Below are 10,310 nucleotides of genomic sequence, written 5' to 3' on the forward strand. Positions count from 1 at the left end.
AGAGAGAAAAGAATTGTAGAGACATTCATTTGAAGTACCTGTTCTAGTTCTGACACCTGCATCAGGATTTCCAATTATCAAATCAGGTGTATATGATTTTGTCCACTTCCTTGCAGATGGAAGGTTTTCTCTAGAACTGGATGCTCCCCCATGATCCATGCTATCTTCATTTTCATTTTCTGATGCTCCCCCTGAAACTATGCTCTCTGAGTTGGATTCTTCAGTATTTAGATTTTCAGCACTATCAGAACTTGGCTTATCAGAACTTGACGAATCAGAACTTGAAGAGCCAGATGTATGTTCTAATGTTTCTTGAGATGTGGTAGGATCTTTAGTATGCTCCCCCTGCATAGGTGCATCTTCCTTTGACGTAGTCACCACAGTTTCAATAACATCAGAGTTTAATCCATCAGAGTTTACAGTATCAGGACTTAGACTGTCAGGATTTTCAGTATCAGAATTTGAGTCTTCATTTTCAAATCTCAGCTGATCATGGTCAATGAAATCTTCAAGACCAGTAATCTTCTTTTCATCAAAAGAGACATTGATAGATTCCATGACTACTTTTGTTCTCAAATTATAGACTCTGAAGGCTTTTATGGAAAGTGGATATCCAACAAAGATTCCTTCATCAGCTTTTAGATCAAACTTTGATAGTTGTTCAGGATGAGTCTTGAGAACAAAACACTTGCATCCAAATACATGAAAATATTTCAGATTTGGCTTATTTTTCTTCACCATCTCATATGGTGTTTTTCCATGCTTGTTAATGAGTGTTGCATTTTGAGTAAAACAAGCAGTCTACACAGCTTCAGCCCAGAAATAGGTTGGAAGCTTTGCTTCTTCAAGCATTGTACGTGCAGCTTCAATGAGAGTTCTATTTTTCCTTTCAACAACTCCATTTTGCTGTGGAGTTCCAGGAGCAGAAAATTCATGCTTTATTCCATGGTTTTTGCAGAACTCTTCCATTATCAAATTCTTGAACTCAGTGCCATTATCACTCCTTAAAATTTTCACAGAATCTTTGACCATTTTATCCAGCTGTTTGACATGATCAATCAAGATAGATGCAATTTCACTTTTTGTGTGCAAGAAATACACCCATGTGTATCTGGTGAACTCATCCACTATGATCAACGCATACTTCTTCTTTGCAATAGACATGACATTTACTGGACCAAATAGATCAACATGTAGTAGATGATAAGGCTCAAGAATTGATGATTCAGTCTTGCTCTTGAATGAAGACTTTCTTTGTTTGGCTTTCTGACAGGAATCACAAAGACCATCAGGAGCAAATACTGACTTTGGCAGTCCTCTCACAAGATTTTTCTTGACCAGTTCATTTATATTGTTGAAATTTAAATGAGAGAGTTTCTTATGCCAATTCCAGCTTTCTTCAATTGATGTTCTACTCATCAGACAGATTGCAGAACCATCAGTACTTGTTGAAATCTTAGCTTCATAAATGTTACCATGCCTGTATCCTTTCAGAACAACTTTGCCTTTAGATTTACTCACAATTTCATAGTGTTCTTCAAAGAAATCAACATGATAACCTCTGTCACAGATTTGACTTATACTCAGTAGGTTGTGTTTAAGTCCTGAGACCAGAGCTACTTCTTTAATTATGACATTTCCAAGATTGATATTGCCATATCCCAATATTTTTCCAATGTTGCCATCTCCATAAGAAACACTTGGGCCAGCTTTCTCCATAAAGTCTGATAGCAGGGCCTTATTTCCAGTCATATGTCCTAAACATCCACTGTCCAGAACTAAAATATTTTTCCTGTTGCCCTGCAATCATAAAGACCACTAATTATTAGTTTTAAGGACCCAGACTTGCTTGGATCCTTTGGCCTTATTAAGTTTGTTAACATTTGCAGCGGATTTAGCATCAGAGTTTATGTTAACATTTTTCTTATCAGAACTTACACTATCAGACTTTGAATCAGAATTTACACTAGAAGGAACAATGGAAACTTTCTTCAAAGAAGGTTTTATTTGATAATAATCATAGTACAAACTATGATATTCCTTACAAGTATAAATGGAATGTCATAAACTACCACAATGAAAACAAGGATTTTGTGGTTTGTATCTAACAGACTGACTCTTAACTCCTGATTTTGAAGGTAAGGAGTTAATATTCTTATTCTTCCTGCAAAAAGAAGCCAGATGGTTAGAACTTCCACAGTTATGACATGTTTTCCTAGGAGCATCAGGAACAGGTTTATAATTATTGCTTTTATTCACACCTTCATTTCCATTCCTATTTTTTCTAGGTGATTTTACCTTGTTTGCATTCTTAACATCTTTCAGCTTATGCTTAAGCTGCTTCTTTGTCATTAAGCGTATGTTCACTTCAGCTGTCTTTTCCTGTTTTAGTTTGTCAGAAGTTAATTCCTTTGTAACTTCTGATTTCTCATTTTCAGACTTTACAGTTACAAACTTAACAGGTTTTAACTTTGGCTTTTGCTTATCAACAGGCTTAATTTCTTCAGTTCCTTTATCATTCTTATCTTCTCCATAACCTAAGCCCTCTTTCCAGTTTCCACTACTTAGCAAATTTTGAGTTGTTTTGCCAGAGTTAGTCCAAGTCCTGATAATCTCTCTTTCCTTTTCTAACTCAGTTTTTAGAGATTCATTCATTTTTAGCACTTCATCCCTAACATAAAAAGCATCATCTATATCCTTCTGAGTTTGATGAAACATGACTAACTCTTTTTCTAAGAAATCATTTCTTTTCTTAAATGCAAGATTTTCAGAAGTTAATCTTTCACATGTTAAAGTTTGATCTCTATAACTAACAAACATGGTTTTAAGATATCTTCTCAACTCATTAATATCATCAGTATGAAAAGCATAAGTAGTCTGAGGTACCTTTGTTTCAGCAGCTTCAGAACTGCTCTCAGCACTTTCTTTATCAGCATTTGCCATCAATGCATAGTTTTCCTCACTTTCAGAGTCTGAGGTGGCTGTCCAACTTTTCTGCTTTGTGACAAGAGCCTTGCCTTTGTCACCCTTTATCTTCTTGCAATCAGGAGATATGTGGCCTTTCCCACCACAGTTATAGCATTTAACATTGGTGTAATCTCCTCTGTCAGACTTTCCTCCTCTGCCTTCAGATCTTCTGAAATTCTTCTTATCAGAACTTATGCCTTTCCTGGAAAACTTCTTTCCCTTCCTGAACTTCCTGTATGCAATCTTTGTGATTCCTTTCACCATAAGAGCACACAGCTTCATCATCTCCTCATCAGCATCAGTCTCAGGCAAGCTTTCAGAATCTGAGTCATCATCACTTTCAGAACTTGATGACTCAGTTTCAGACTTTATGACAAGAGCTTTACCCTTGTCTTTCCTTGAGGAAGCTGCTTTGGGGAATTCTTCTTCAGCCTTAAGAGCAACTGTCCTTGACTTTTCTCCTTTCCTCTTGCTTCTTTGTTCCATCTCAAGCTCATGAGTCTTGAGCATACCATAGATTTCGTCAAGAGTTGTTTCATCAAGATTGTAGTTGTCTCTTATTGTCGTTGCCTTCAAATCCCAGCATTCAGGAAGAGCTAACAGGAACTTAAGGTTTGAATCTTCAAGATCATACTCTTTATTAATCAATGACAAATCATTCAAAAGTTTGACAAATTTATCATATAAATCATTCAATGACTCATTAGTCTTTGAGTCAAAGTGTTCATACTCTTGAGTGAGTATTGTCTTCCTGTTCTTTTTAATTGTCTCTGTTCCCTGACACATTGTTTCCAGAGCATCCCATATCTCCTTAGCAGTCTTGCAGTTGATTACCCTGTTTGACATTACATTATCAATGGCACTATGCAGTAAGTGTCATACCTTGGCATCCTTAGCAATTGATGTTATATCTCCAGCAGTATAATCACTCTTCTCCTTTGGTACGGTCTTTGCTGCTTCACCTGCAACTGCAACAGCGAGCTTGGTTGGTTTGTGAGGGCCTTCCTTGATTCTATCAAGGTATTCTGGATTTGTTGCTTCCAGGAACATGGTCATCCTTACCTTCCATATGGGATATTCAGATGGTCTCAGTATGGGAACCCTTATAGTCTCATACCGACTTTGAATTTGTGGCTTTGGAGGTTCTTCAGTTTTGGTAGGCTTAGTTGGAGTTTCTGTGTTAGACATGATTGTGTATGGATCTTTAGTTGTATGTGTGTTAACAGATTGGCTCTGATACCACTTGTTAGGTCACACACACTGTAGAGGGGGTGAATACAGTGTATAATATAATCAAATCGAACTTTAATATATTAAGTAACAGAAAACAAACTTTATTGAAACAATAAACTCTGTTACAGTATGGAACTATTACCGCTCAGTGATGAACAAATATCACGAGAGCTGCTAGGGTTACAATGAATAATCTTCTCGAATATATATTAACACTTTTAGTGTAAACCCTATGTCTGTGTTTATATACTACACAGTTACAAGATAATTGCTAATTGATATGGAATATAATTCTGCTTCCTAAAATATATCAATCAGATATCTTTTCTTCCAAGTATTCCATTCTTCACGGAATTCCTTCTTCATGCATATCTCTTCTTATGTTTATCTCGATCTTCTTTCCTTTAATCAGCTACTGTCCTTCTCTGATCATCCTTCAGCACTTAAGTTCTGATATCTAACTTCTGATGATTATCTCCTGATAATATAAGTACTGATATCCTTAAGTCCTGACTTCCAGTATAAGTACTGATCAACAGTTAAGTACTGATTTGTCCTGTTAAGTAAGATCTGAAATCTAAACATAAATTATATTAGCCATGATATTATCAAATATATCTAACATTAGCAGTTGATAGTGATAATTCACAAGCTGACAGAGGCACATGGGTTGACAGAGACAAACTGGAATGTGGAAGCCTCTAGGAGGAATCAAGAAAATGCAGCATTTCCATTTTGATGCAAACAAGGAAGTATTCAAAGATTCACAGATTATTCTAGATTGCATTGGATAGAGAAATGAAGAAGAAACATGTGAAAAATCTTTTCAATTGTATTTTACAGTTTTGTCTTCACTTGTAAACTTGGTGATATATAAACCAAGTAGCAGCTAGTAATTAGATAAGAATTTTCCTGAGCTATTTAGAAATATCCAGAGAGAAAATCATCTAGTTTGTACTAGGAAGCAGCTGTGATTTAATTCTTTGAATCACAGATTTTCTGAAATAACACATCTCTGGTGGAACAACAAATCCACCAGAAAAGTTTTTAAGTTCTTTGTGTTCTTTACATTTGTGTTTGAATATATATCTGTCTGTATCAACTTCAAGCAATTCACACACATTTGTTCACTTAAACACTTAGCCTTAGAAACTACTCAAGACTTGAAAAAGTTTTGAGATTTACATTCAACCCCCCTTCTGTAAATCTCATTATTAGTCCACTGGGAATAACATTTACTGATATGACAAAAAAAATTAAAAAAAAATATTTTGTTTTTTATTTTGAGAATCAACCAACGGTTGGAACTGTACTTGTAACTAATATTTAATCTCATATTAATGTTTCAATTTTTCTAAAAATATTTATGAATGATCAAACCGTGAAGATATTAAGATCTATATATTTTAGTGATATGATAAAAAATTTAGAAAAAAATAAATTTATTTTGTTTGTTATTTTAACAATGAACCAATGGTTTGAAAAGTACTTGTAACTAGTGTTTAGTCTCATATTAATGTTTCATTTTTTAAAAAAATATTTATGATTGATCCAACCTTAAGTATGTTAAGATCTATATATTTTAGTGATATGACAAAAAATTTAGAAAAAAATAAATGTATTTGGTTTGTTATTTTAACAACAATTATTTTGACCTGTACTTGTAACTAGTATTTGGTATCGTATTAATGTTTCAATTTTTTTAAAATTATTTATGAATAATCCAACCGTACAGATGTTAAGATCTATATATTTTAGTGATATGACAAAAGTTTTAGAGAAAAATAAATGTATTTGCTTTGTTATTTTAACAGTCAACCAGTGTTTTGACCTATACTTGTAACTAGTGTTTAGTCTCGTATTAATGTTTTGATTTTTTTAAAAATATTTATAAATGATCCAACCGTTCGGATGTTATGATCTATATATTTTAATGATATGACAAAAAATTTAGAAAAAAATAAATTTATTTTGTTTGTTATTTTGGCAACCAACCAATGGTTTAACTACTGTTTAGTTTAATATTAATGTTTCAATTTTTTTAAATATTTATGAATAATCCAATCTACAGATGTTAAGATTTTCATGTTTTAGTGATATGACAAAAAATTTAGAAAAAAATAAATGTATTTGGTTTGTTATTTTAACAGTCAACCGTTGTTTTGACCGGTACATATAACTAGTGTTTAGTCTCGTATTAATGTTTCAATTTTTTAAAAATATTTATGAATAATTCAACCGTACGGATGTTAAAAATTATATATATTGGTGTTGTGACAAAATTTTTAGAAAAAAAATAAATGCATTTGGTTTGTTATTTTAACAGTCAACTGATATTTTGACCTATACTTGTAACTAGTGTCTAGTCTCATATTAATGTTTTGATTTTTTTAAAAATATTTATAATTGATCCAACTGTACGGATGTTATGATCTATATATTTTAGTGATATGACAAAAAATTTTGAAAAAAATAAATTTATTTTCTTTGTTATTTTGACAATCAATCAATGGTTTGAACAATACTGGTAACCAGTGTTTAGTCTCATATTAATATTTCAATTTTTATTAAAAATATTTATGAATGATCCAACCTTACGGATGTTAAGATCTATATATTTTAATGATTTGACAAAAAATTTAGATAAAAATAAAAGTATTTGGTTGGTTATTTTAACAGTCAAGCGGTGTTTTGACCAGAATTTTTCACTTCAGCTCGGCTCGGCTCATTTTGATGGAGAAAACTCGTGTTCGGCTCGGTTCGAATCGACTCGATTTCGTTCGATAAAAACTCGTGTTCGGCTCGTTCGTTAACGAGTTCGAGCTCGAACACGGCTTTCTGTTCGTTAAGAAAGCTCGGCTCGGCTCGATTCCTCATAAAAAAATTAAAACTCAGTTCGGTTCGATCAAAACTCCGCTCGGCTCGGCTCGGCTCGGCTCGTGAACGGTTCTGGGAAATATTAAGGAAGCACAAAACAAAACTGGGGGAAGAGAGTATGAGGACTTTTATTATAAAATACTCATTTGTAGCTTACGCTCACATATCTAAACATTTTGCGGTTCATACGTAAAACCCACATATAACTTTAAGGCGTTTCTATGATAATTTAAACGAGAAAACACCTCTAAACAGTCTTAGGAGGATATCAATTACAAGCACATTTGAGAGGTATGACTAAAATTTTAAAGACATGAAAGAGAAAAAAAAAAAAAAGACTTGTAAATAATGCAGCAACCAAAGCCATCAGCAAACCAGCACCGGAAATTGAGCAAACTTTAAGCCGCGTGGTGCTGGAACTCTCGGGATGACTTCACATTATGCTGCAGCTGGGGTTCTCCTCGCTAAAGTAATTGGGGAACGGTGACTGCTGAAATGGATTGGGTAGCATGTAGTTTACTTCCGGGGGAGGACGAGCAAACATCATCTGGTGGAACCTTTCGTTGTTCTCTTCTCGGTAGTTCATCATCATTGCAGCCAATTGTTGTTGCAACTGCTTGTAAGCCATTAGCTGCGGGCTACACTCTGGGAAGTAGTTTCCACCAGAAGTGGCAGCAGGAATGCCTTGGACTACTGGAATTTGATCAATCGGGCCCATTTGGCCTGCAAAACCACCAGCGCCTTCACCCATCCCCGTCATGTTAGGCATTACATGAACTCCATTATCTACGACTTCTTTTTCTCCATCACCATTTTTACCACTTCCAGCTCCGCCGCCTCCGCCATTCTTCTGCTGACCATTGGCTGGCCTGCCACCGCTTCCTGAACTTTGATTGGCTCCAGTATCTACACCTTCACCGCCTCCTGTCTTGCCATTACCATCACTAGCACTGCCAGCTATCACCTGCACAGGAATGTTTCCACCGGCACATGCTCCTGAACTTTGATTAGCAACACCATTTCCATTTCCATTATTAGCACTCCCAGCGTCTATTGGAACAGGAACATTTCCACTTCCACCAACATTTCCTCCACGTGGAGCGCCATTTTTACCATTGGGAGCGCCATTTCCACTGTTCCGAGCGCCATTTGCACCATTCCGAGCGCCATTTCCACCACTACTTGCGCCGTTTCTTCCATTTAAAGCACCATTTCTTGGGGGAGCAGCTCTCATCAAATGAGGTTGAAATTGTTGACCAAGATTCATCCTGGGATTCACTATCATATTTGGAGGCGTATGACCACCGCCTTGACCATTGCCCATCAACGAATTCATCTCAGTAGGCCGTTGCAGCAGCAGAACATCATCCATGTCATCCACGTCATCATCCTCGTCATATTCATCCGAATCGTCACTAGTTGGATCATCTCCTTTAGAGCCATTTAAATTTAGCGGAGTCTGTGCATTCGGTTTTGGCACATTGCCTAATGGCCTATTCATGTGAGGATGCATCTTAATTTGTTGCTGCATTCCGTGCAATTGCTGCTGATTAGGAACACCTGGCATCTGATGCCGATTAGGGACTTGCAGCATTGGCTGATTAGGAAGTGGATGCTGTCCGCCTATAGGCTGTTGCTGCTGGTTATTTACGCCTATTTGACCCGTGCCAGAACCCTTCTTTCCTTCTTCACCACTGTCACTATTCTTGACAGTGGCCTTCTCATTTGGATCATTAGCAATTTCAGACTCTCGAGCATCCCATAGCTCTGCTATCTTTCCATTCTCTGCAAGCTTCTTGATCAGCATATTAGGATCAAAATCACCAGCAACCGTGACCTTCCCTTGTTCCGAATCAATTGTAGTTTTGTAAACACCTATGAACAATCAAACTTTATCATTAAATCAAGCCCAAAACTAAAAAATTCAAGCCAGTGTAATAAATAAATTGAAATTTAAAAACAAAATTCAAAACATACACTTAAGTAAAGACTTTTGGAGACTTCTTTAAGAAAAGAATAAAATTTGGATGATTTGAAATGAGTATCATAACTTATACCTTCGATCTTTTGCAAGATTTTTTTGACCTTTTTCTTGCACCCATAGCAGTTTACGTGCACCCTCAAATCACAAATCTGCATGCACAAATTTAAACAAAACAAATAAACAAAAAAATACATACATTAATAAGAGGATACAATATATAATAAACAAGCAAACTTACACATGTAATAAATTATATCCTTTCTGACACACACATTTTTTTATATGCATACAAAACATATGTGAAACAGTGACAGAGAATAAGAATAAAATGAGTTATAACCTTGATCTTCACAAATTCTTCTTTACTCATTGTCTCAGAACCTATAGAAAGAAGCACAAGAACAGAGTTACGAAATGAGGAGCAAAATGGTTATTGCTGATAGATCTAATAAAACAAAAAACAAGAAAAAGAGCTCAAATTAATGACTTCAAAAATGAACCAAAAAAAGTAAGATCGGAGTTATAGTATTAATGTGTTTATTTAAGACCTTTTACATTATAATAAAAGAAAACTCAAAATGAGTAAAAAAAAACAAAATAAATGCAGGTACAGCACAAAGTTTTAGCATAAAATGACTGAATGAGGATATATATACAATTGTGTATAAGTATGTATATACTATGGTGGATAAACATCCGTCTTTCTTTCTGTTTCATGTATATATATTTCAGAGGAGGGGAGAGAGTTACCAATGAAAGTGAGGAATAACACAAGCTGAGAGAGACTGGTGGAGTTTGATGCATAACTTGGTAGCTACAGGCCCCTTTATATAGTTTTTTTTTCCTGTAATTCGGTGTCACTAGTAATTATTACCCTTTACCCCCATCCCCCAACTCCCTACGTTTCAAGATTTTCTTGACAATTACGAGTTCTTGCTATTTTGATATTGACAGGTCTCAATTTTACTACTTCAAAACTCTTGTGATTATATTGAAATTAGTGAATATCTTTTTGGAAATTTTGATTAAATAGTTTTGATTATCAAGTAAGGATGAAGGAAAGAAAAATGTGTTTCAAATTTCTTAATGCAAAATTTGTCAAAAGAATAATATACATGTGAATGGACAATGAAATTGTAGAGATAAAAGAAATTGTAAAATTTGAGAGTAATTGAGTTGAGTAGAACAGGAAAAATAATTGACATAATAAAATAATTTACCTCTAGATTTAGACGATTCTGTCGCTAAA

At 34.9% G+C, this 10,310-nt stretch overlaps 1 protein-coding gene across 1 annotated transcript; it reads right to left on the bottom strand.

Annotated features, from left to right (window-relative positions):
* Nucleotides 1–7,189: 7,189 nt before the first annotated feature.
* LOC141686755 (uncharacterized) lies at nucleotides 7,190–9,843 on the bottom strand. Its single transcript, XM_074491806.1, has 4 exons — nucleotides 9,812–9,843; nucleotides 9,402–9,442; nucleotides 9,135–9,210; nucleotides 7,190–8,952 (listed from the first exon to the last, which is right to left on the bottom strand). Exons 2-4 carry the CDS (start codon nucleotides 9,429–9,431, stop codon nucleotides 7,511–7,513), a joined length of 1,548 nt encoding a protein of 515 aa, XP_074347907.1. The 5' UTR covers nucleotides 9,432–9,442; nucleotides 9,812–9,843; the 3' UTR covers nucleotides 7,190–7,510.
* Nucleotides 9,844–10,310: the final 467 nt, after the last annotated feature.

The sequence above is a fragment of the Apium graveolens genome, chromosome 9 (assembly GCF_009905375.1).
Source record: "Apium graveolens cultivar Ventura chromosome 9, ASM990537v1, whole genome shotgun sequence".
Taxonomy (NCBI): Eukaryota; Viridiplantae; Streptophyta; class Magnoliopsida; order Apiales; family Apiaceae; genus Apium; species Apium graveolens.